This window comes from Ochotona princeps, chromosome 5, assembly GCF_030435755.1.
Source record: "Ochotona princeps isolate mOchPri1 chromosome 5, mOchPri1.hap1, whole genome shotgun sequence".
NCBI lineage: Eukaryota > Metazoa > Chordata > Mammalia > Lagomorpha > Ochotonidae > Ochotona > Ochotona princeps.
The window spans coordinates 48,596,169-48,623,588 of record NC_080836.1 but is presented as its reverse complement, the minus strand read 5'-3'; the positions used below and the strand labels follow the sequence as shown (position 1 = coordinate 48,623,588).

At 43.2% G+C, this 27,420-nt stretch overlaps 1 protein-coding gene across 1 annotated transcript in view; it reads left to right on the top strand.

Annotated features, from left to right (window-relative positions):
* STK39 (serine/threonine kinase 39) overlaps positions 1–27,420 on the top strand; it is a 310,521-nt gene that overhangs the window by 85,513 nt on the left and 197,588 nt on the right. The window contains exons 3-5 of the mRNA XM_058664585.1: positions 3,609–3,717; positions 8,432–8,573; positions 9,798–9,853. Of these exons, the coding sequence (XP_058520568.1) occupies positions 3,609–3,717; positions 8,432–8,573; positions 9,798–9,853 (307 nt within the window). The remainder of the gene's footprint in view (positions 1–3,608; positions 3,718–8,431; positions 8,574–9,797; positions 9,854–27,420) is intronic.

Below are 27,420 nucleotides of genomic sequence, written 5' to 3'. Positions count from 1 at the left end.
CAGTCAGGTGCTTTGCCACTCCCGAGGCTGAGCCCTGGCTGCACAGCCTCACCTCCCCTGGGAGCCTGGCAGGGGAGCAGATGTTCAGGCTATCCCCCAGTGAGGTCCCCCAGCACTTCCCAGCATGGAGAGTTCTGCCAGATTAGGCTTCTCTCATGGACTGTGTGACCCAGTTAAGGGAACAGAGTCCTGGATCCCATTCATTCCATAAGAATTTTTTGAGTAAATGTGTTCATCATGTCACTTTTCTCATTCTTGGGGTAATATTGTAGCTAATCTTCAAGGATAGGAGCAAAAGGGTTATATTTAGGGATGATCATCTTAGCCTAACCAAGTGAATGAAATTAGTGCATTAGGAAAAGCTTGTGTAATGTAATTGGGAGATTGTTGCCAAGAAATGATTCAAGTAGCAACCCATCATCACTGTTTGGAAAAGAAACCAGGCCAGGGGGCATAGTCTTGTAGGAAGAATTTTTCATCCAAGTAGTATTGACATGTTGGAGGGTGGGTAGGAAGTGCAACAGCTGAGTTGTGAATTGGTGCCTGTCTGGGATGCTAGTGTTTTCAAGTGGCAGCTCCACCTTCTGCACCACAGTGCCAGTCCCTATTTATTTATTTATTGGTTGGTTGGTTGGTTTTTTAAAGATGTATTTATTTTTATTGGAAAGTCAGATATACAGAGAGGAGGAGAGACAAAGGAAGATCTTTTGTCCACCGATTCACTCTCTAAGAGGTTGCAAGAGCTGGAGCTGAGCCAATTCAAAGCCAGGAGCCAGGAGCTTCTTCCAGGTCTCCCACATAGATTCAGGGTCTCAAGGTCTTGGACTGTCCCCGACTGCGTTCCCAGGCAAGTAAGGAACTGGAAGGGAAATGGAGCAACCAGGACATGAACCAGCACTGATATGGGATTCTGGTGTGTGAAAGGCAAAGACTAGCCGCTAGGTTACTGAGCCAGGCCCTCCTTATTTCTATTTTTTAAAAAATAAAGAAATACTAAGTATCACAAAGGTTTTGTAATGGCGTTATTAGTATCCCAGCATATTTGGGATTTTCTCTACAGTGTGTTTTTCTCTACACATACAGTGAGTTTTGTCATGTCCTTAAGCAGTAGAGTATTAGGGAAAGACTGTTCAGTAAAAGGTTGGTATAGGAGTGGGGGATACTCCCTTCCCCACACCAAGGGATTCAGAGGAGCCGGGAAGAAGAATGTAAGATCAGGCAGGACCATACAGATCCTCATGTAGACCCCTCAGCCCTTCTTTGTTTCTGTGCTGCTGTTGTGGCTGTGTTGGTAGGATTTTTGTTAGACCATGGTAAGTTATAGTTCATTCAGAAGAATTGTGTGCAGATGCACACACACACACACACACAGTTTACCCTATGATTACCCATTTCGTATTTCATATCTTTGTTGAAAATATATTGTCCAAGGTCTACAAAATTGGGCTTTTGTGATTATTGATTTTTAATTATATCTTGAGGTCATTTTTTGCATTTTGCTTTTGGGTAAAGAAGTTAGAGTGATTTTTAAATTTTTTAATCAAATGTTAGCCTTGGGTATTTAGATGTCTGCTTTTTCAAATAAACTTTTAAGCTGTGATACCAGCTATCTAAGCGCTAGAGTCTGAAAAACATGTTTTCTCAGAGCCTACCCCGGCTCTGCGTCCATGTAAAGGAATTTCTTGCCCTGTAAGCACTTTTTAAAAAAATTAGGTGTTTTGACTACTTACTTAAAAATTTAGAGTTAGGAGGCATTCATCCACGCTTAGAAAACAGAGGTAATTCTGAGCACACCTGTGTTCAGGAGGCATTGTTCTCTTCTGTGAACAGTGGGGGCATCTGTTTAGACTAGACCTTGCCTACTTCTGCAGACCTTATAATGGTCAGGGTGCTGCTTACTTGACACAGGAAGGTGTTGGGCCATCGTCTGTTTCTCATGTTGTCAGAACATAACTTGAGAAACACATGGAGACTGAATCCTAAATTCAGATCTTGTTTGAAGGACAAGAGTTGTTGAATCAGAAAGTATCAGATCTAAAAAAAAATCTTAAGTGGATGAAGAGGATGGAAAAGGAATGATGTTTAATAAAAAGCAGAAGTAGTATTGAATTTCTTCAGAGCTTATCTTTAGTAAAAAGTGCTTTAATAAAATATATGTTAGTCAGGTTATCTGATATAGAATCTTCCAGGTAATCTGAGGACTAGGTAGGACTGAGTATGCAAAGATAGCAGCCCAAGTGGAATGTTATGGCTTGATAACTTTGAATTAATATAAAGTTAAGTGGAAGCTCACAATTCTTGACAATATTTGTGGGATGCATTCATACTCTTTTCTTTCATCATAAATATCCAGTAGCATGAGTGATTTTTCTTCAATGGCCTAGGCTATTCTGGTGATTTTTCGACAGCATCCTGAGATGAGTTTATGCTGGTCTGGTACCTTTGAGAGTTACTGCTGGAGTGAAGCATTGTGGGAGTCTGACAGTGCCTTAAACCAACAGAGCAAAACTATTTGATCTAAAGTATTGAAAAGAGAAGTGGCTGAAAGTTTTGTTGCTTCATGTGTTTATTTAAAACTTTTTCATTTATATCAATATTTCCAAAATAACCACAAATTATACGTTGTTAGTATGTATTCAGTTATTTACTGCCTGGCTTCTCATGGCTTTAAGTGCTGTAAAAGTCCTGCTAATTCCTTTCCAGTGTGATTCAGTATCTCATGTTTGCCAAGGTTATTTTACTTTCCTACCCCACTATATGTCTGTTAAAAAAATATTTTACTTATTTAAAAGGAAGGAGGATGGAGCCAAAAGAAAGAAAGAAAGAATGAACCCATAAAGATGTGTTGTCTGCTGCTTCACTTCCCAAATGTGTACAACAAACAGGGCTGAACCAAATTGAAACTGAGAGCCAGAAACTCAGTATTGGGCTCCTGTAGGTGCAAGGACCCAAGTACTTAATGTACAGGTCACATGTTGCTTCCCAGGGTGCACATCAGCAGGATTCTAGAATCAGGACCAGAGCTGGAACCTGAAGCCAGGCACTCCACTGTAGCTTGTAGGTGTCCCAAGTGGTGTCTTGACTGCTGTACCAATCACCTGCATCCCCACCCCCCGCTCCCTTTGCTGGAGGATCTGCTAGAGAAGAGTTTGGCAAGTGATATTGTTTAGCATCTCCACATGTATTCTCCCATCTGTTGTCAGAGCTGTCCTGAGAACCAGAGAGGTTTCCTGTGCCCTGTTGGGTGAGGGAGGAGCTAAGTCCCACAAGTGGTGAGACTGGCATGTGGACCCCAGTCTCCTCCTGACTCACTGAGTTTTTGGGCTCCCTTTGGAGGCCCTCTGGTCAGGTGGCAGGTCAGGTGGCAGGCACTCAGTCCTATGCAGAATGGGGTGAAGTCTGTGGGGCACAGGCTGACCTCAAATTCCTCTGCCCTGTGGTGGTGGGCCTCCTGTAGAGGAGCCAACTGAAAACAAACGTGAGCAAGACAGCTCAAGAGGTATACCTTTGAGTAGGAAAGACATCAGGTATTCCATTGGGTCTCGCTTGCTTTTGGTGTCCTGATTTTCACTCCTCAAGTACTATGTCATGTTTTGCTTTTCTTGTAGAAAGAAATTCAAGCCATGAGTCAGTGCAGCCATCCCAACGTAGTGACCTATTACACCTCTTTTGTGGTTAAAGATGAACTTTGGCTGGTCATGAAATTATTGAGCGGAGGTAAGTGGGTTTTGTTATTAATGTTTACTTCATTTCTTTCCACCTATCCCTCCCTTTCTATCCTATGTGTTGGTACCTGTAAATCATATGACTCAGGATTGGATCCCCACACTCCTGAGGTTGTGAGACTTGTTTGCAAGACTTGTCGCTGTCCAAGGAGCAAAGGCCACGTTTCCTAGCATTGATACTCATTAAGTTTAATTTGGGTTAATGAACCTCATCATTTGGCATAATTTCCTAGGATATCCATATTCCCGTCTTCATGCAGGCAGCGGCCCACGCTTCAGGGTGCAGTTGAAGCCAGCTGAGCATCTGATGTCCCCCAGTTTGAACTGTGCTGTGTCCCCAGCCTTAGATGTCCTACCTTTCTTTTCCATGGCTCAAAGCCTGAGAGGTCTTGTGCACTCTGTCACTTGTGTCTGCTCTGTAGGAAGACTAACCCTTCTTCTTTAACCTGCCTCAAGCCTTGAATATACTGCAGCACTGCATTATTACTGCAGAACTGCTTTTTAGAGGTTTTGGTGCCTGATCCAGATAGATGTTCAGTAGCTGCACTGTCCACCTTGTACTGATGGCATGTGACTCTTGAGCCCTGCAGATGAGGCTGATGCCACTCAGGGGGCTATGCTTCTGTTCAAATTGACTTTTAACTCTCCTCATGTAGTTAGAGATGGTGATATTGGATGGTAGAGATTGAGGTTGTGGATTTTACAGCCAAAGAACTGTCTAATGTACTTCAACTTAATTGAACCTGGCATTCGTTCACTATTCAGTAAATGCTGGTGCAATTGACGTGGCGGGAAAGACATGCTCAATTACTTGCTTGAACTTGAATCAAAAGTATTACTGTTTTCATCTTGTTGTGTTTCTAATGCATTTAAAAATTGTAGAAGTGAGATGAGAGAGAGGAAATCTATCTTCCATTTGCTGATTCATTTCCCAAATGGTGATATCAGGCAGAACTGGGCCAGGCTGAAGCCAGGAGCTTGGAACTCCATTGGGTCATTGACATGGGTGGCAGTGCCCCAAGTACCTGAGCAATTATTTGCTAACTCCCAGAATGCATTGGCAAAAAGTTAGATTGGAAGCACAGATGCTGGAATACAAACTGGCATGCTGATATGGGATATGGGATATGGGCTGTGGGTATCACACACAATTCCCAACCCTTCTTGTTGCATTTGGGAAGGAAAATTTCACTTCTCACTAATCTCAGGTTCCCCAATGTTATGCAAGCCATTGACAATTTATTTTACAAAGCGCTTGCACTGTATTTTATTTTTTCATCATGTGTTAACATCACCATCAGAGTGAAACTGAGAATGGTAACCATTAACTTTACTGAGTATTTGCTTTGTTGCTGGATCCTGTTAATGGCAACTACTTACATTATCTAATATAATCTTGTCCGCATCCCGGAACAGGCCAATCCACCATTCTTATTTTTCAGAGAATAAGCCAAAATCCCCAGAGGAATTAAGCAGTTTTCCAAAAGTCACCCACATATAGGGACTGTTGATGCTGGCATTTGAGACTGTAGGACCTATTGTCCCCCCAGTTTGGCTAGGCTGTTGGCATTATCACCTTTGTTTCACAGACACGAATGTTGAAACTTAGAAAGTCCTAATGGCGTGCTTAGCAGTTCTCTCTCTCACTCTCGCTCTGTCTCATGTGTGCCTTTGGCATCACTCCCTGTGTCTATATCTGAGAGCTAACAGAATTTATGGGTAGAGAAAGGACAAAACTAAAGCTAACCTAGTGGACTTTATATTATTTAACCCATTCTGATCCCTGTACCCAGTTCTAGCTAAGGCTGAATCAAGAAAGCATCTTATTATTATTTTAAAGAAACTCTCCTGGATCAAGGAGGAGCCGCACCATGAGAAGACAGAGGCATTGCCATTGGCTTGATTTTGGCTGGTGTCAGCTTCAGCAGGGCTTTGGGGGAGAACTTAGTTCTGTTCCTAGCCTTCGTCAGTCCCATTAGTTTTTGTGTCCCTGAGTGCCTTCATAGGTTTTTTTTTTTTAATTTCTTTTTTTTATTATTGTTAATTATTTTGCATTATGTGACAGCTTCATAGGCTCTGGGAATCCCCCCCTCCCTCCCCCTCCCCTCCCCCCGGTGGATTCCTCCACCTTGATGCAGTATTACAGTTCAAATTCAATCAAGATTCTTTCATTGCAAACATATACCAAGCATAGAGTCCAGCTACTTATTGTCCAGATGGGTTGAACAGTTTCTTGGGGAGACCTTTTCTGGTCTGAAGTTTGAGCTGGCAGAATATCATCCCAGTCAATTAAGAGTCCCAATATAACATCAACAGCAATTTGCAATGTTATGGAATTGACATGGTTTTGAGTAACCAGTGTATTAAAAAGAAGAAAAAAAAAAAAAAAAAAAAAGGAAAACAAGTCCTAGCCACAAACTATGATTAGCTCATTGACATTTCAATTTTAGTTCATATACAGGACCGGCTGCTCTATACCTTAAAATGGCCATAAGGCACCATTCAGCTGTTTCGTGTCCATTTCATCTTAGTATTTAGCCAGTTGTTGTGTTGAAGTAAAATTTTGCTGATCTTGGCAGATTTTGGGATAATCCAGACTGGCTTGTAACTCTAACAAGATATATGTCAACATTTTAGGTGCAGAACATTTTTTTTTTTTGGGGGGGTGTGCAGGAAAATCCTCAACACCATGGTGAGGAGTAACTAATCTTAGTGACCCACCCAGCGAGGCATGAGCCAATCCATGCCAGCTCTTTCCTGTCAGATTTCAAGTTCTACTTTCTGTTGTTTATTTATTTTAGGTTTTTTTTTTTTTAGTTTGTATGATTGTTTGTTTGCTGTGAGGGGTTTTCGAAGCGATCCCGATGGTCATTGCGAGGGAAGGGGGGTCCAGAGGTGGAGCCAGGCTCGGACCAGAGAAAGCTCTCCTCCCTGGTCCCGAAGGACGTTTATTGTTCTTCTGTTTCTGCAGACCACTCAGGGCTTCTGGTTGTCTTTCCAATGACGTTGGTTTCTGCACGGTAGTGTTTGGACTTCTTCCATCCCCTGTGGAAGCTCCGGTTGGGGGTGGGTGACCTCAGAGTACTCGGCCTCCGAGGGCATCCAATTCCCTGTGGCCTCCTTGGCAGTTGGGATATAGTCCTTGTTGCTCGTATTAATAGTTTGTGGTGAAGGTCTGGGAGTCTTCATGGTTGGGATCCAAGCTTCCTCCTTACCACCTGCTCCACTCTGGAGTGCTCCCCTGCTCCACGCACATGACCTCCTGTTAAGAGGTTGTCAGGATCGCACCCGATTCCCCCCTCATGCATTGGTATAGTAGTTTTACTGTTGTTTAGTGCCGCTTTGAGTAAAAGCAAGAGAAAAGCTGCTGGAGCTGGCTGCAGAGATGAGCACTGATACGGCCCTGTGTTCCCTGGAGGGCCCTGCTCTGCTCACAAGATCATCTTCATCCATTCTCTTCTCAAGGGCTTGTACCAATGTAGCAGCGTCTCAGATCCTCTCTTTGGGCTGAAGATAACCCCTCATTTAACCTTTAGCTTCTAGAAACTTGAGCTCACCCCCCTGTCCTCTTTTCTGAGCACCTGGGATGAAGCTCATGACCTTTTTACAAGAGTCTAAGTTAGGCTCCCTGGGCTTTGGTAAGAGGAATAGGCTGAACAGGTTTGCACAAGTAAGGGGGATATGGGCAAATGATGCTTGCTTGTCTTCCAGCAGCCCAGATATGCATGCATGGCCTATAAGCTGTATCCTTGTAGGATGAACCCAGCATCCTTGAATTACCATCTTTCTAAATGACCCAAATATCCAAGAGTCACTGAATATGCAGAAGTGTTTGTTCTCCTTTGTAATATTTTATTACATCGACTCTCTTAATGATGGGGAGTCTCATGCAGTCATGTCTGATGGGGAAAACTGAATCCTCTTAGCTAATCATTGAGAGCCTAGAGCCAGTTTCAGGTCTTGAGGTAAATCATTTGTTAACTCTTCAGCAATGCGGAACCCTCAGGTAATTTGGCTTTCCAAAGTGACCCAGAGGTTTGGAATATTAATGAATGCATGTTGAATCTTGAATTCTCAGTGCCAAGGATACTAATCTATATATGGTAAGGAAGTACTGGCTACTTACCCACTTGTTTCAAAAAGACAATTCATCCAGCTTCAGCTGAATGAACCTGAAGACTGACCAAGTCACAGAAAGAAGTCACAGGAAGGAGTTTGTTTCTAGTGAAATTCTGAAGGCAGTAGACTCCTGTCTCCTTCCTGCCCTCCCCACCTGGGTCTTAGGTACTGGGAACACACTGGGGCTTCCTCTTAGTAATTCACTGCTCTCTGTTCTCCAGGTCTGGTCTGTCCATTCCTTTTTTTGTCAGTTCTCCCAGTCTGAACTCTTTGGAGTGTGTACCTCCTTGCATATGCAGAAAACAGCCCTGACCAATCAATTTTCTGACTCCTTACCGAGAGTCCTTCTTGCTAAAAGTTGGCGCCAGGAAGTGCTCTAGCAAATGCACATTTAGCATTTCTGTTGATTGGGGGACTGTCATTTAATTGTTAGTATGCCTCTGGAATATCTGCATTTAAATAAAAAGTAAAAACTGTATTTTGAGAATTTTATTTAATGTTCCTAATAGTAGCAGGAGCCCTGCTCTTAAAGAATACTGAAGGGGCTTATCAAATCACTTCCTCAGCTGTTCTGTTTGTCCCCTTAGGTTCCATGTTGGATATCATAAAATACATTGTCAATCGAGGAGAACACAAGAATGGCGTTCTGGAAGAGGCGATCATAGCAACAATTCTCAAAGAGGTTTTGGAAGGTTTAGACTATCTACACAGAAATGGTCAGATCCACAGGTATGGTCTGTGTGGAGATGTTCAAGTTCTACTGCTTGTAACTGTAGCCCAGCTTTATGAAGAATGTAAAGGAAACCTGTGCTGCAGGTGTGGGTTGATATTACTTTTACTACCCTGATCTTAACCAAAAGGCCGAGAGGCAATTGACATTACTTTCAACTTAGGTGAAGTGAATGAGGAAAAAACTACTCATAAAGACAAGAGAAAACATGTGCATGGATTAAGGCTGACATCATTGGGATTAGTTTATATCTGATCTCTCTGAAGTAAGAGCAGAATATAAAAACTGCTGGATGGATTCATTTTTTTAAAAAAATAAGTTGACAAAAAGTACTTTTAAAATGTACTCACTTAAATATTGTGTCTGTCTTTCAAGTACAGGTCAGACTGTTTCATTCAATTTGTTAATTATTTTTAACATGCTGGTGAGAGGGAAGGAGAAGGTACTAGTTTCTTTTCTTTTTGTGACTAGAATACTGTTTTTTTTAAAAAAAAAAAAAACAGAAACAGCATAGACTGTAAGGACCTGATATTTCTAGTGGGTTAGTGCTACTTGAGCTCTTAGGCATTTCAGCATGGATACTATCAGTAATATTAATAATATCACCTCCCCTTACTCTGAGTTATAAGTGAGTTTTATATTTGATGGTATCTAGTAATTTTCCATTTTAAAGAAACGTAGCATGTCAGAGATGGAGAGAGGAAAGGAGTAGGATAGGTGGAAAATAGAAAAGAAGGGAGAGGAAAAAAAAAGATATTGGCATCCTCTGATTCACTCAGCAAATGACTACAATAGTCAGTTTTGGGCTGACAGAAGCCTGGAACCTGGAACTCCATCCTGGTCTTCCACATGAAGAGTAGAGCTTAAGCATTTGGGCCATCATCTTGCTGCCTCCTTAGGTGCATTAGCAGGAAGCTGGATTGGAAGCAGAACAATCAGGACTCAAACTGGTGCTCCTCTATGTGGTTGTCTCAAGCTGCAGTTTAACTTGTTGCATCCTAACACTGCCCCCCCTCCCACTGTGTTTCTCAATAATTAGAAAAAATACTACTTCAGAAATCTAACATGTTTAACAGTTACCTCTTATTTATGAAGTAGAAAAGAGTTAACTATTTATGAAATAATGATTATGTCTAACAGTGGCATTTTGTGTTTGAAAGCCTTCCCAAGTACATCAGTCCAATATAATGCCGCAACTCAGTTTCCCATTATTTTTCTAACAGAGATTTGAAAGCTGGAAATATCCTTCTGGGTGAAGATGGCTCGGTACAAATAGCAGGTAAATATGATAAAGATGAAAATCCTTTGCTTGTTTTCAAGAGCATATAGTTTCAAGGAACATAGAATCATTCTTATGAATAAATGCATGTAATCTCTTTTAAGACTGTATCTGGGCTGCCCTGTTTTGTAGCACATGACTAAAGAATGTATGAGTGCAAAGCATAGCAGAATTTCCTAGTGATCTGATAAATGTCCCTTAGATCTTTGTATAAATAATGCTATTTTAGTACAGAGTATTGTGGTGAACAGTTTTGCTTCCAATTTTGTGACATTTTTGACCTTCCAGGCTGAGTAGTGGTGATCCTCAGAATACTAACTGCAAGAAGATAATTCTGGAAAAGTGTTTTTGATGAGTTTGAAAGCTGAAAATGTTGCACACAGTAATCAAACAAATCCTTCGTTTCTTTGAACTGTAAAAATTGTACTTAGCTGTGAAGTCTGATCCAGCAGGGCTGGTGTGGACAGCTGTTTGGTGGAGGACCTCAGACAGCTACATTGTGGGCTTAGAACCTCCCATGGCCCTGGTGTGATCCTACAAGCCCTGGAGGAAATGCAACCACAGCTCTCTTAGCCCTCATTTTGCCACGTGTCCACAAAGGGGCAACCCAACTAACCTTGTTTCTCATGGGGACATTTTTGGCTGTATAGCCCGCTCCCTTTGTATTCCCTGGCCCTGCCACTGCAGGCTGTTCAGCCTTCTGGCTTCCGGGCACTAAGGGTTATCAGCAGCACATCATACACCTTCTTTGTTGAAAGTCACTAATGGGGGCTCTGTTGTAAAATATTGAAGCTTGCTGTGCAACTTTCAATCAGCCTAGGATGCTGCTTTTTAAGTTGAGGGTAGAAAAAGCCTATTTTCCTGTGTGGACACAGAATTTTCCCATGCCTACTTATTAGACTCAAGTTGACCTCAGTCTTGGCTGTCTGTCATATTTCTAGACAAATCTGAGGATCTAGGGTTATTTACAGAAATGCATGAGCGCAACAGAAAACAAACCTCCAACACAAAGAATGAGCTCTGAGTCACCTTCTTGATCCATGGTCCCTTCTCCAGAGGTCAGAGCACCTGTCACAAGAGGGCCTGGCCTGTGTCGTGAGCAGAAACACTGACCTAGCCATGCTCTGGGGTTAGGCAAACTTAAGGTGACTTTTTGTTTGTATTTTAAAAGACAGTTTTCAGGTTTTGAAAATACAGATGAAAATCAGAAATTTGTTTTAAATGAAATGTTTTTCCCCTGTTGGATCAAGGATAGATGTGGTTATCTTTGAAAAGGTGAACAGTTATGTTAGGACTGCTGGGAAGGCACTGTGTGTCTTGGTTAAGCACAAAGACTTTAGAATCATACAGGGCTGATCTGACACAGATGCATTTAAGCCTCATTTTCCCTGCCTTCAAGCTGCTGATGATATGCCTGTCTTTGAGGCAGATACAGATTCTCCTAAAGCAGATGCTCTAGATCCGGGCCCTGTGGGCCTGGCACAGCAGCCTAGTGGCTAAGGTCCTCGTCTTGCATCTGCTGGATCCCATATGGGCGCCAGTTCGTGTCCTGGCTTCTCCACTTCCCTTCCAGCTTCCTGCTTGTGGCCTAGGAAAGCAGCAGAGGACAGCCCCAAGCCTTGGGACCCTACAACCATGTGGGAGACCCAGAAGAAGGTCTTTGCTCCTGGCTTTGGATTGGCTCAGCTCTGGCCATTGCAGCCACTTGGGGAGTAAACCAGTAGACAGAAGATCTTCTCTCTGTCTCTCTTTCTCTTTATAAATCTGACTTTCCAATAAAAATATAAATAAATCTAAAAGAAAAAAAATAATGGTACCTGTGTGCATGGAGGGTTTCTGGGAATTGAGGGGTGTTCTAGATGGAGCCAAAAAGTCACCACAAAACCAGAAAGTCTTACCTCTCCTTCCCTCTCTTTTCTGAAAGATTTGCTAACTTTTCTGAAAGAGTTAGAGATAGACATGGAGAGACAAAAAGCTCTTCCATCTGCTAGTTTGCTCCTCAAATAACTGCAATTACTGGAGCTAGACCAGGCCAGAAGCAGGAACCAGGAGCCAGGAGCTTCTCCTGGGTCTCCCACATGGGTACAGGAGCCCAAGCACCATTTCTGCTGCTTCTCCAAGGCACATTGTCAAGGAGCTAGTTCAGAAGTGGAATAGCCAGGATATGAACTGGCACCCATATGGGATGTTATACCGCAACTGCAGCCCCAACCAAGAAGTAGTTCTGTGTAAGACTTTTTTTAAATTTATTTTTCCAAAATAATCCTGGAAGAAAGGGCCTGAATCTGTAACAGTACAATTAATTCATGACTTTTTACTTTTAAAGAGATATTTACTTACATTTTAAAGTCTTTATATTTATAATCTTGTATTCTTTAAATTAATATGGTGTTTCCAGTTGTTTATAAGGTCCTTTGAAAGCTGTATCCATCCTACTTATAGGATTATAAATAGGTAAATAAAGGTGTGAAGCACTTACTACAATCAGCAAAATGGACAATGAACAGGTAACAGCAAAGAAAATGAAAGAAGGCCCTTAGTGAAAATATGTGCAAACTCACGCCTACGCTGAAAAATGCTGATTAAAACTATTCTGAGCCACTGTTTGTGATGAATCCAGTAGTTGGATGGTTCTCATATTTTGGCCTTTAGGAAATAAGCATTTTCATGTCTTTTTGGTAATAGTTCAGTAGGTTACATCCACAGTAGAAAGGAATTGGGTCATATCTTTTGTGCTGATGTGTCTCAGCAACCTCGTGGGGTATTGGAGCCAGCTCTCAGAGGTCACTGGTTTGCATCTCCTCTCTTCACTCTCAGTGACATCAAGGCAATTGGTTGAGATCAGTCATTGAGGGACTATTCACCCTGTGGGTGAGTGGTCCTTTTTGGCAGGGTCTCTTTCCAAGGGGAGGTTAGTTGGTTGTTGAATTTTTGCTAGCATTACGCTACTGCCACCTCACTGCCAGAAATTTTTTATCTTCTACCTATACCTGTATATTTGAGAACACCTGTGTTTACAGTATTTATGGAGAGTTAAGTGCTAGCAAAATACTGGAAGAGCCCAGGTGCCGCAGTTGAGTGCATCCACATTATGGACTATCCAGCAGGTGTTGTAAGAGATGTACACATTTTTCGCAGTATACCCTGGAAGGAAAAAAGTCAACAGGCTTTGGAATAAGGGAGTAAGGCAAGATGGATGAAAATGTAGACATAAAGATATGCTGTTTTTAAATAAAATGTAGGATAAAGCTACTTATATGTTTTTAAACATTTATTTATTTGAATGGTAGAGTGACAGAGAGATCTTCCATCTACTGGTTCATTTGCCAAATGCTCCTAACAGTGAGGACTAAGCCAAACTGAAACCAGGAGCCTGGGGTGCCATCCTGGTCTTCCATTTGATGGGCAGGGTCCAAAGGACCTGAGTCCTTTTCTGCTGCCTTCCCAAGGTACACAATCAAGGTGCTTGTATGGGGAATTGAACAACTGGGACTCAAGCCAGCATTCTGATAGAAGTGTTATCATATCCATTATTTTTCAAAAAGAGTATTTTTGCCATCCTATCAAAAAAACAACAGTTTTTAGTTAGAAAGAGAATTTACTTGGGAACTAGCATTATAGCACAGCAGGTGAAGATGCTGCCTTCAAAACCAGCATCCCATACAAACACAAGTTTGTGTCCCAGCTGCTTCACTTCCAAACCAGTTCCCTGATAATAGCCTGAGAAAGCAGAAGAGGATGGCCCAAGTGTTTGAGTCTCTGGCACTCACGTAGGAGACCAGATGAAGCTCCTGGCTGCTGGCTGTGGCCTGTCTAGCCCTGGCAGTTGTGCCATGTGGAGGAGTGAACCAATAATTGGAAGATCTGTCTCTGTCTTTCTCTCTGTCTTTGTAACTTTAACTTATTAATTAATTAATTTTAAAAATCACTCCATCATATGTCAAAATTTCCTTTCTGGGAACTTTTAATCAGAAAAGGGAAGATTTAGGGTCCAATAAGATAGCCTTGCTGCCTCTTGCAGCTGATAGGTGTGATGGCAAAGCTAAACTTGTTTTTCATCTGCAGCAGTACAAGTTCCTTGGGATATATATCCTTTTCTGTTGACTGTGGATTTAAAATCAATCCATTATGTGTATCCAGTGCTTCCTGTGTCTGGCCAGATTTCAAGTAGAAAATGGATGCAATTCCTTCAATCTTCATTGTAACTCCATGCTACTATGGTGCCCATTTTACAGACAAAAGAGTAACTCATGGAGTGGGGAGATGAATTGCCCAGGTCACCTGGAGAGTGAGTGGTAGAAGCAGGCATTCTGATCCACATCTGTGAGGTTTCCAGTGGTAGATCTGGAAGTGAATTATCTCACCTCTGTTTGGAAAACCAGTAGCAATTGCCAGCTCTCCTGGGTCTCCTGGGTCTCTGAAAGTCTGTTCTACTGTGGGGTAGGGCACATGAACAGCATCTTCTTCCTCCTGGATCTTTCTGGTTGAGACCAGTGATATTATTGGTATGGTGTTGGGGGTTGGGGGAAACAGTCACCTCAGGTGTCACCTGGTATGGAGTTAAGCTCAAGAAAGGCACTGCCCTCCTTTTCAACGGCAGAACTTGAGGTCTGACAGTGAATGAAAACCTGAGGACTGCCTATTCAAGGGGTAAAAGAAAATGCGTTCCTTCTTACGATCCACTCTGATTAGGAGGCCTGTGTGTGTGTGTGGCTGATGGTAATAAACTTGGATAACATGCCTTAGCAACAGTAGTGTTTTGGTGCAATATGTGGCATAAGGGGGAGTGGCGGTTTGAAAGTCATACTCTTCCCACGGCACAGGGTTTTATTTTCCAATCTGATGCATCGTCATACTGTCAGGAAGAGCTCAGTATGTTGTCTGGCAAGTGACTCAGCCTGTTTGTCCAGAGTTAATGAGAGGCACTATTTTAAGCAAGCAAATTCAGATGAAGCAGGTCACTTTGGGGCAGTCACTGCAAATCCATTTATTCTAGAATTCTTTAAAATGGTGACCACTGTAAAAAATGTTCACTTGAGGACATCTGATTTCTGGAGAGCCTTCCAGCAGCATACTACTGCATGACAAAAAGTGAACAGATGTCATGTTCATTTTTTCCTGCTTTGCTTATTAGTTCACTTTGTGCTTTGATTATTGGTGCCTCCTTAATGTTCCTATGTAGAGACCTAGCCTCCAGGGTGCTAGTGTTTGAAAGTGACTGGACTTAGTGTCCTTATGAATGGGACCACAGAACACTGCGTTACCCTTGCCATGACTTGAGGTCACAGTGAGACTGCACCACATACAAACCAGAAAGCAGGTCCTCACTAATGAATCTGCTGTAGCTTTGACTTCCTGACTCCTTACTTGTGACAATCACATTTTTGTTATTTATAACTACTTATCCGAACTGGATTAAGACAGAACTTAAGGCTGTGAACATGAATTTCCCAGCTCCAGTTTTTCATGATGCAGAAATCAAATTTGATAATGAGCTAACACAGTCTACAACTTCAGGAAGGGACCTGGCACACCTGTCTTGAAGTATCTGAGCCCATTCAGGTTTAGCACATCTAAATGGATGTGCCCTTAAGTAATATCTCTATAGTGTAGGATGGAGGCAGAAGCTGCATCAGCCTTAAATACACTTTTTAACATCAACTTGTAGCTTGAACACTGAAAATGCTATAACCAAAACCTGTAGGAAAACATGCAATGCTAAGTTGCTTGGAGTAGTTAGCTACTATCCTTAAGGAACCACAGGAAGGCAGTTGATTCTTCTGTCCAGAGATTCTAGGCTGGTACCTTTTTTTCTTGTGTACTCCTGGGCCCTGAACCAAGTGTATTTCAGTAGGGAGAAGTTCATGGTTCAAGCATTATTTCTTTTTTTTTTTCTTTAATATTCATTTATTCATTAATTACATTGCATTACATGACACAATTTCATAGGTACTGGGATTCCCCCCCTTCACCCCAAACCCTTCCCCCATCATGAATTCCTTCACCTTGATGCATAACCACAGCTCAAGTTCCGTTGAGATTCCCTAATTAAAAGTTTACACCATACAGAGTCCAGCATCCCACTTGTCCAGTTCAAGTTCAACGGCCTCTTAGGGAGGCCCTCTCAGGTTTGTAGGCAGAGCCAGCAGAGCGTCACCTCGATCAATTAGAAGCTCCAACATATCATCAGCAACAGTCCAGGTATGATGAGGCTGGTGCAGAGTTCACTGATTGACATAGTCCGTCTTAGGGTTTCCCCTTGTCCAGTTTTTCGCTGCAAGCATAAAGCTGAGGTGGTTGATTCATCTACTCCATTTTCCATCTTTTTTTGATTAATGCTTTGATTCCTCCATTTTGTTCAGGGGAATCCCCCTAAAAAAAACTTTGAGGCATTCCCAGTCCAGGCTCCTACATGTACTACTAGTAAGCACAGTGCCCGCCACAGTCCATCACTCCGATCAGCTGCTGGTTTTAACCCCTGGATTGGTTCTCTTCTGAGCCCCGACCTCTATTGGAACCAATGAGTATCGCATTCAAGCATTATTTCTTACACCATGGGGAGCAGAGGCTGCTGCTTGGAGCAAGATGATGTGGCCAACTGGTCTGCCCTGGGCTATGCCTGTATTGGCACTGGAGAGCTCTGAATGCACCTGAAGCATGTGAGTCAGGAAAGGAGGATGCCAGCAACTGGATGAGCACCTTGAGACAGTGAGGAACCCTACGCTAGAGAGATGTGCTTCAAGTGTAGGCCACGGTTACCTCCCCTGTCTGTACACTTGCATCTCTGTCTAATGAGGCACTGCCAAAGCCTTTGGGGGATTAAAAATACATTTCATTATCTGTCTTTGTATTGAAATAAGGGCAGTGCCACTTAATTATCCATGTTGTACAGAGCATGACGAGGTCCCAGAGAGGCTGGGGCTTCAGGAACTCCATCCCAGTTTCAGTCCCATTGTGTTGCTCTTTTTCCTCATTGCCCTATCTATTTTCCAAGTGTCATCAGAGTGAGGAATTGGCAAGGCAAAGTTGACCTTGTCATGCTCTGGCCAGAAGTATAAAACCATCCTGAAGTGAATCCCAGCCCCAGGTCCTTATGGATGATAGAGAAAGGACCTGCTGATTTTCCCAATCTCTTCTTCCTCATGTTTATTCTGCTTTCAACTGGCTGATGTCATCGCTTAGATGACTCAATTTAGGGCATTTCTTCCTTGCCCAGCCCTTTCTGTCCCTTTTCTCCAAGCCTTTTACCACCCTTTATGCAGTGGACCCAAATGGCAGGTATTCATGAAATTTTGGGAAATGTGATGTGCTGGCTGTGCAACAATACTTGTGTCTCCATAGCAGAGGGTGAACACATAAGGGACAGATGAAAGCTCACATAAGTAAGATTTCATAGGCTGAACAGACAGGTGAGAATATTTAAGATATTTGAGTGTAAAGAGTCTTCACAAAAGTTCATTAGAATTGCATCATGTTAAAGAAAACTACACACAAGATTTCAAACCTTTTTACACCAAAATAGGTTATCTTTTAATTTTGCTTTCCCACAGACTTTATTTATTTATTTTTTTAGATTTTTATTATTATTGGAAAGCCGGATATACAGAGAGGAGGAGAGACAGAGAGAAAGATCTTCCATCCGATGTTTCACTCCCCAAGTGAGCCGCAATGGGCCGGTGTGCGCTGATCCAAAGCCAGGAACCAGGAACCTCTTCCTGGTCTCCCAAATGGGTGCAGGGTCCCAAAGCATTGGGCCGTCCTCGACTGCTTTCCCAGGCCACAAGCAGGGAGCTGGATGGGAAGTGGAGCTGCCGGGATTAAAAATGGTGCCCATATGGGATCTTGGTGCATTCAAGGCGAGGACTTTAGCCACTAGGCCACGCCACCAGGCCCCAGACTTTATTTTTTAAGTAGAGGAATTCACATTTACGTTTAAGAAAATAGTCATTTGTTTGAGAGACAGAGAGCTACCATTTGCTGGTTCACCCACTCATTAGGTAGCCACAAGGACTGGAGGGGCTAGGGCTGGAGCGCAGAGCTGGAATGCCACCCAGGTCTCCCCTTTGGGATGTGGGAACCCAATTCCTTGAGCCATGGCCACTACCTTTCGCAGTCTATATTAGCAGGAGGCTGGAGTCAGGAGTAAGAGCCAGGCATGAACTGTAGGCACTTCAGTGTGAGATTCTGATATCTTAATTGTGAGTCACGCTCAATTCCCACTCCTAGAAAAGTTTTGAATTTTTACATATTTTTAAAGTGGAAAATAATGTGGTTTTTAAAATTTTACTTTTGATGAGAAAGAGAAATCACATCATCCCATCTGCTGCTGCTCTAGTTTCTAAATGCCCAGGGGTCTGGGGCCAGCCTTGGAGCCAGGAACTCAGTCCACATCTCCCATGTGGGTGGGTGGCAGGAATCCAATGACTTGGGCCACCGCCTCTGCTTCCAAGGGTCTTCACTGTTGGGAAGGCAGGATGAGGAGCCAGAGCCAGGGGCTGGACCCAGGCACTCCAACTTGAAGTGTAAGCGTCTTCACTACTGGACCTGTTGCCCCTAACAAACAGTTTTCACTTCTGATTTCGGGCAAATTCTGCCTTCACCAGCTAACAAGCTTAAGTTCAGCTGGAAGGAAGCAGACAGTATGAACTAGGAGACATTGAGCAGATCCAGAGAGCAGAGTACCACATAAATTTAAAGTGTTTGGGGGAGATCATGGAATACAGTTTATAGGTAAGTGAATTATGATTTAATGAATTATGATAAAATTCTCTGTGTTTATTCTTTTTGCTCAGTGAATAAAGGCAGAACCTTAATGTGACAGCCTGATTTTTCAGTTGTTGGCAAATGGTAACATTTGGTGACACCTCTAACATGAACCAGGTGTGCAGTGAGTTTTCCATTCCATACTTAATGTTGTCAATAAGAAATACTTGGATGGGGATTTAAGCAGCTTTTCATTCTTTAACAACTGCTGGCAGTTGTTTGAACAGCAGCTTAAGGGAGTGTTACCTAAATGAGGAGAAATGAAACGGCGCTGCCGGAATTTTCCTACAGCTGTGTGCAGTTAGCTTCCTGGGAGCCAGGGCGAATACAAGCAAGTGCCTAGGAAGGCATGAGGTTTCCCTCCTTACCCACCCTGCCCTTCATTGTTTAAAGGGCCTGCAATATGATGAAACTGGATTCCATGTATCACCCCAAACTTCTAAGGCCTGGATCAAATCAGGGTTTTTCAACTAAAAGCAGGTTTCAGGCAATGTCCCTAATGTTAATACGTATTTGTGTTTACCTGTATTTTACATATTATGGGGATTTTTTTAAAAAAAGATTTATTTATTTGTTCGAGAATTCACAATTACTGAAAAAAGAAGAAACACAGAGAGAAATCTTCCATCTTCTGGTTTACTTTTCAAATGTTTGCAACGGCTGCAGCTGGGCCAAGCCAAAGGCAGGAGCCTCTTCCCCATCTCCTGCAAGCGTGGAAGAGACCCAAGGATTTGAGCCATCTTCTGCCACTTTCTCAGGCTGTTTATGGGAAGCTGAATCACAAGTGGAATAGCCAGGACTCAAACTGGCACCATGGGACATATATTTAATGTTTGCATATACAGGATACACTTGAGGACACAGTCCTGAAGAATTATCTAACCCAATATGAACATTGGCTTGAAGCCCCAGTTCTAATCCAGTTTCCCTCTAATGTGTCTGGGAAAGTAGCAGAGGATGGCCCAAGTGCTTGATCCCCTGTAGTCATGTGGGAGACCCAGAAGAAACTCCTGACTCCTGGCTTCCCTCTGGTCCAGCCTTGCCTATTCCATTTATTTGGAGAGTGAATCAGCAGGAAGATTCTCTCCCCCTTCCTCCTCATCTCTCCTTCTCTTTATAATTCTGTCATTCAACTAAATTAAGTAAATCTTTAAAAATTAAAAAGGTCAGCTCCACAAGAGCAGGGATTTTTGTTTTGTACTCAGACTTTGTGCTTAGCATCGGACAAGGCAGCGACAAGGAGCTCGGGAAGTAGTTACGAATGAAGAGCCGTGTGACTGGAGTGAATGAAGATGAAAAGAATTTTGAGCAGCAGAGTTCAGTGTATGATCATCATACTTAAATGGCCCTTTGGTGTCTGGAGTTTTGCATATGAGTTTTTCTTTATAACAGATTTGAAAACTTACAGATGTCTTTGAAGATTGTGTTATCCTTCACTAATCCTTCACAAAACTTTGCACATATGATGCCCATTATTTCTTTAAATATCGCAGCAACTGGAGTTGTTTTAATCATCTTCCATAGGGACTAACTCTTAAAAGTAAACAGATGGACTATTGTAGTTTAGTAGTGGCTTCTGATAGTAGAGCTAGCTAAGTGGAAACTTGTAGGAAAAAGACCACCTGCAGGTATGTAAATATTGCAATGGAAATTTAGACTTATTAATAATTGATCTAAGTTGCATTTGCCTCTTTATGGGCATGGACAGCCAGGAGTTCCTGTTGATTTCAGATGCATGCCTTTGGCCTAGCAAGTGATGATAACCTGATGGGCTTCCCACTAGCTCCCCTTAGAAGAGATCATCATAGAGGAAAACGCTGAGAATTGCCATGTGGCTGCAGACTGGTTTGAGGTCATGGTGAAGGTGGTAAAAGCAGAAGAGTCTCAGATCTCTGGCAGATGTTGCTTTCAGTCCCTGCTATTGGAGTCCCTCTCTTGCCTCCCATGGTTTTTACCTCCATGCTTTGTGACAGTTCACTGCCCTGGGGTTCAGGGCTGTACAGTAAGGAAGATTGACACAATTGATTCTCTGCGGACTTATCTTACATCACATGCTTGAATGGCCCTTCAGCAGCTGCTGTCACCAATGACATTCTCAGCCCTACTTTGAAGCATTCAAACTGGAGTTTGATCTTGGCACTGGGGAGAGGTTAAACCAAGTGTCTTGCCTTGTGGCTGATTTTACAGAACCTCTTGAAATATTCCTCCTACACCATGATGGGGCCAGTTAAAGAAGGGGTTTTTGATCTGGGTGTTATCTGTGATTTTCCTTTGTTCACTATTAATCATATGAAGGTGCTTCAGAAAGTTAATGAAAGATATGGGCCCATCGTGGTGGCCTAGTAGTGGCTAAAATCCTCGCTAGGGGCAGGGATGACCCAGACTCACATAGTGCCCTGGCTCTGTGCTGCTCAGTTGAGTTGGTTGTGATGACAGGACTGCCTCTCAGCGGCCAGCACCAGTGTCGGAGGTGAATGGTGTCAGTGCCTTGAAGGGATCCTGCTATCTGTGGAAAGGTGTTATTCATCTCACCTTTTACTTTAAAAAAATACTTAATGAGGATTAATGCTCATATATTTTAAAAGTATAATATTTATTGCCACATTTTTTGAAGGGGAAGACTGTAACTGAATGAAATACTTATCAAAAAACCAAAGGCTGAGTAAACCATGCTATTACTTGTGGGACATCAATACTATTGAAATAGGAAATATTTCATTACAAGAAATAGGGGCACTTCAAAAAGTTCATGTGAAAATGGAATTCAAAGATGCTTATTTTGGCACATTTAAAATATATAGTTTTTTCATAATGTGTTTTAAAAATATTCTTTACTGTTTTATATGCTCTTTTAAAATATCTTTCTACGGACCTGGCACAGTAGTAGCCTAGCAGTTGAAGTCTTTGCCTTGCACACGCTGGAATTCCATATGGACACTGGTTCTAATCCCTGTGGCCCTGCTTGTGGCCTTGGGATTCTGCACCCCCGTGCGAGACCTGGAGGAAGCTCCTGGCTTCTGGCTTCAGATCCGCACAGTTCTGGCCATTGCGGCCACTTGGGGAGTAAATCATCAAATGGAAGATCTTCTTCTCTGTCTCTCCTTTCTCTCTGTATATGACTTTCCAATAAAAAAAATGAATCTTTTTAAAAAAGGATAACAGAAAGCATTTTCTAAATAAAAAAAGCTAATGAAAGATTGAATTAAAGGATAATTCATGGGGTCAGCATATGACACCATGCGTTAAGCTGCTACTTGCATTCGGCATCCCCTGTTGGAGTGCCTGTTCAAGTCCTAGCTGTTCTGCTTCTGTTTCAGCTTCCTGCTAATGCTGCTGGAAGCAGTAAATGATGGCCCAAATGTTGGGGCTCCTGGTACCTCTGTGGGAAATCTGGATGGAGTCCCTGGGTTTTACTTCAGCCTGACCTATCCCTGGCTATTGTGGTCATTTGTGTCTCTCTGTTACTCTGCCTGTCAAATATCTAATAAATTCATTTTAATGAAAGGTGATTTCTTACTATGAAATTGAGTCCTACGGAGCTCTTAGAAAAGCTGTCTGTGCCTGGAACCCTTCCACCCAGCTATTCTAGTGCAGCTCTCCTGGCTCTGTTCCCTTCTGCTGCTGCATCCCCCAGGAGGAGCTCCTGGCTCAAGTCCCCCCTGTGAGCTCCCACTAGCCTTGGTGGAACTGTTCTGTGGCTCTGATGTTGACTGGGCTGATCATCTGTGATTTGCTGTTGTTTGAAGTCAGCACGCTCCTTCACTGCTGTGGCCAACTGACTGTATCAGTCAGCTGAGCTGTGAGCCAATGTGAGTTGACATCCACCAGCACTTACCCTTTTATCTCTTTGTCTCTTTTAAGCTCAAGTTGTCTTGATTTTGAGAATACTTGGGCGATTGGAGAAGCAGTGGTGGCTTGCGTAGCCTCTGCATTTCAATCAAGAATCCTCCTGATGTGTTTTTCTAACAATTTTTCTCTGTCATTGTGAATTATGTTTGATTCCTTGGATAAAGTCCACTTGAGTGATAGGTTGAGCGCTCCCTTATAAAATGTTGTTCATTGAAAGGAAGCTTTGTAGCATAAGGCCCCCATCCTTGCTGGGCGGGGAGAGCAAGCAGCTTGCCTCTTTGTGTTTCTTTTATTTTTGTAGGTAAAATTGCTCCTCCAAAGAATAACAAAATGTCTTTTGATTCTTTTGCTCCTTTTCCTGTCAAGAAAAGGCTATGGAATTGTGACTAGCATTTCAGAGGTCAGGATTGCCTCTCCTTCACAGACAGAGCATGGGTTTGTCTGCATCAGCCGATAAGTAAGTGAGTCTTGAGTGTCTAGACTGGAGAAATGCTGCAGGGTGGTGTTCTTGGACTCTGAATGCTGCAATTCCAGTAGGAAAACGTGGGACAGAGACGTGATGTGGTCTGAGAGAGAGCAAGCAGCCTGTACAGCGGGACTAGTGTTAAGGAGAGCCTGCTGTGAAGTTTGAGAAACTGCCACACCAAGAAGTCAATTAGGAGGGAATGCAGTTGGATTCCAGAGTGGAGTCCTATGGATTCCTTGTTCTTAGCCCTTCTCCCTCCACTCCTCACCACTTGCTGTCAGTCTTGTGCCCTTTAGTTGTGGGAGTTCTCTGTGTAGACTTGTTAGAAGTGACTGGAAGGAACCCTTGGTCTCTACAGATACCAGACTGTTGGGCCACATCACGGTTAGGCTCACACATGTAGGCATGCTGAAATGTTATTGTAATTAATAGAGTACTCTACCCCTGTGAACCAAGTGCTGATTTCAAGAGGAAACCATTCCAATGAATAGTGGAAGATGCTGTTTCAGGACTTTTCACAAACTGGCGTGGTCCCTTGGGCGCTATGCTCTGCTTCCTTCCCTGGGACTTAGCTGAGTGGTACTGAACAGGGCACAGATAAATAGAGGCGCAGTGCCCACCTAGAGAATTTCAGGCATCCCCCATAACTCATCACAGCCTCAGGCTGGCTGTTTCTTGCCTTGGGTTGCAGGGTTTCCCAGCAGGCCCAGGAGGGGACACTTCTCCCACTGTTTCTACCCAGACTTGGCTTTCAGTGCCCAGAGATCCCATGACATTGAGAAAATGGCAAGGTCTCAGGAAGGTGAAAAGTCACTCTGATTTTATTTCTGTAACTTACTCAGTTTTTTTAAAAAAGATTTATTTGGAAGGTAGAGTGACACACATACACACACACACAGATATCTTCCATCTGCCAATGTAATCCCCTAATGCCTGCAACAACCAGAACTAGGCCAGGCTGAAGCCAAGAGTCAGGAGCTTCAAGACGTTCTGCCACATGGCTAGCAGGGATCCCAGTACTTGAAACTGTCAAGGGAACTGGCTGGGTAACAGAGCTGGGTGATCTCAGGCACTGCTATGGGATACAGACTCCCCCAACAGTCTTCCTCTGCCATGCCATAGCACCTACCCCATATTTATGTCTTCCAAGCAAAAATAAGATAGAAAAGGCTGGACTCAATCCACATTAAAATTGCAATAAAAGTAAGAAATGGTGATTTGATCAGTTAAAGAAGTTTAGGGCATTTGTTACAGAAGATGACGTTTGGGTAAGCCCTGCCACAAGACAGAAACATGCTGGACACCTGGCAGCTTCCAAAAACCTGCTGATGTATGGCCTGGGGTGGGAAAGCCCTGTGGAGGCTGTTGTGACCAGAGAGTGGATCAGGACTGCCTGTAAGTAAAGTGCACCTGGGTGGGACAAGCAGGCTGAATTGCTGTGGAAAGAGGGCCTGCATTTGGTTTTCTGGCTGCCAAAAAGCCATGAGCTCCCCTGCCACCCCTGGTCTGAAATTTTATTCTCTCAGCAAATTGTGGGGAAGGACACCTGGGATGTGCCTTTTTTTTCGGTGGTTCATTAATCCATTGGCTCGTTTCCCCGGTTGATGTTGTGAGGGTCTTATAGTAGCCATTTCATCTACACACTTTTTCCCTTGCTCGCTGTTATCAAAAGGCCACAGTTGCATCTCAGTCAGAACCTGCTAAGGTCATGGTATCTAACTTTGTTGTACACACCCCATGTGTGCAAAACAGAAGTGGATTATGGCACTGCTGACACTCATCTTAATGTAAGAACCATGGAAAGCATGAAATACGGTATTGACCAAAGCTTCCTTTGTTGTTTTCCTAGCAGAGTTAATCAAGTATCTTCTCTGCTTTATACCCATTGTAACGCAGCTTTGCTTAACATCAGTCACAATGTCCTTTGCATTCTGTTTCATCTGTCACACTTGGGTGGTTTACAGTTTAGGGAAACCTGTGGGACTTTAAAAGGCCTGGTACTAGCAGCCCTAAGAATGTTCCTGAGTGTTTAGAAGTACATTTGCATTTTATCAGTAGTGTCTGGAGAGTCTCTCACAAAGGGAGAAAGGAAACAGCAAGTGAGAATCAAACCAGATTATACAGGGATTGTTTTTTCCTTATATAAATGTGATACTTAGGATTAAACAGAGCACTTCAAACTAGTTTTTCCTTTGCTGAGCCATTAGAACTGCACATTTACGCAGGGAAGAGCTGAGGAGTTATGGAACATTAACTTCATTTTTCCAGTTTGCAATTCCTTTCCTATAAAGAAAACAGAATGAAGATTGATGTGAAGAGGCCTAGAACTCTGCGTGGCCCTCTCTGAAAGACAGTAGGTTTTATATAGGCCCTCACTAGCTTGCTCTGGAGCACGGAGCACTGGGCACGTCAGGTAATAGTTTCTCCACTTCTCTTTTCTAGTTACAGTATCCATTAAATTACCTTGTTTTCTTATGGATTTTTGTTCTCCTCTTTCATTTCTAGAGATGGGAGCCAGACGCACATGGGTGCGACAAGCAGGCTGGGTCATAGTGGAAAGAGGCATCCACACATACACACCCTGTCCCTTTGTTGGTGCTAGCTGTCTTCCTTCTTTAGACTGACTTTGCCTGCATGGTTTCTGTTTCAAAATATTTTCTCAGGGGGCAGGGTGAGTAGAAGAGAGGAAGAAAGAGATGGAAGGGAAAGGATGAGGAGAGGAGGGGAGGGGAAAGGAGAATAGAAAAGGCAAGGAGAGGTGAGGTAAGGTCAGGCAGGAGGGCAGATGGGCTTGGCCAGAGCCACAAGCCCAGAACTCTAACTAGGCTTCCTCCATGGGTTACAGGGACCAATTAAAAAAACCAACCAAAAAAAGCCTCTTGTCCCCTAGCGTGTACATTAACAGAAGTTGGATCAGAAGTGGAGTAACCAGGTCTGAAGTCAGACCCTCCATTGTGATGTGTGTATCCCAAGCAATGACTTGAGTCACTGCACCAGATGCTACTCCTAAAACTCAGTGTTTACTATTCAGTAATGAGCAGAACATGAAACAGTCCTCACAAGTTACTCTGTAAACTCTCTTTCCCTTTAGGTGAATGAGAAATTCCCTGGAGCACACATGCCAAGATTCCACAAGCAATTTTCTTTCACTCCTTATACTTGGCATCAGGAGCCCAAATAGAGAACTAGTTAGGAATTTAGTTTACTCTTGGTCTGACTACATTCTTCCCTTCTGTCCCTATAAAAGTGAGGTATAAATACAACTAAAATACAGAACCTTGTGCTACATAACATCTTTGTGTGCTGAAACCTTGACTTTCACAAATGAGAACCCATTTCTTGCATCTACATGCTGGGTCGTTGTTCTCCCTATAAGCTACCAATGTGGACAGTCATCTGGACTGCAACATCCATATTAGAGTTGGGTAATGGAAATCCTTGCCCCTACAGCCTTGGAACAAGTGCCACCCGAAATGCCAGCACCAGGTGTTCTTGGCTAAGATACCAGCTGACCATCTGGGTTGCGGTGCCATAAATGTAATGTTTCAGGGAATATGTTGGATTAGTATGGGTAGACTCTGGAGATCACAACACAGTTGACAGATGAGTTTTGCAGACCAAGTTAGGCAGAAGGAATTGCCTTTCTGTTTTTGTTTTTGTAAATGAATTTGTTGCCAACAGCAACAAGAAGGGGAGACTCTTTGTTGTTGTTTCTGTTTAAATCAAGATCTTCATGTTTGGTTTTTCTGGGAAAATCGGGAGCTCCAACAGCACCTGGTGCTCGTTTCTGGAGGGTACTTCCTTCCACAGCTGTGTGCCCGAAAATTGCTCTCAGTGGGCGGCACTGAGAGCCTGCTGTGGCCCCAACACTCGCAGATGTCGCCCAGCAACTGAGCACAAGCTAAGCGCCCATAGTCTCTGGAGTCATGCTGTGGGTTCACAGGACCCTTGCCCCTCCTTGTATTTCCTCCTGGCTCCAGTAGATATTTGAGGTTTTTGACCTGTGCAGCTGTCAGGCTGATCTGCTTCCTGACTCCACACTTGTGCTGTACTCATGCTGCGTCTTTGGAATTTGTCTCCTGTTCCACTTGCAGGCCCCAATCCTCACCTCACTGGCCAGGCTGGGTGCAAAGCCCAATTTGGATGCAATTTTTGGGAACTACTGTAGTCATGGCTTCTCTGCTACAACACAGGCAACATGGAATTTGATTTTATAGCTTGTTCCTATTGTCTGCCGTCCTGTCCTATGGAGATGGTCAGTTGCTCAAGGTTAAGAATTGTATCCCTTGGGGCCGATGTTGTGCTATAGCAAGCAAAGTTGCCACCTGTGATGCTGGCATCCCATATTGGCATTGGTTCATGTCCTAGTTGTGCCATTTCTGATACAGTTCCCTAGTAATGGCCTGGGCAAAGCACTGGAAGGTGACATGGATGTTTGGGTCACTGCCACCCATGTGGAAGATCAGGAAGAAGCTCTAGACTCCTGGTT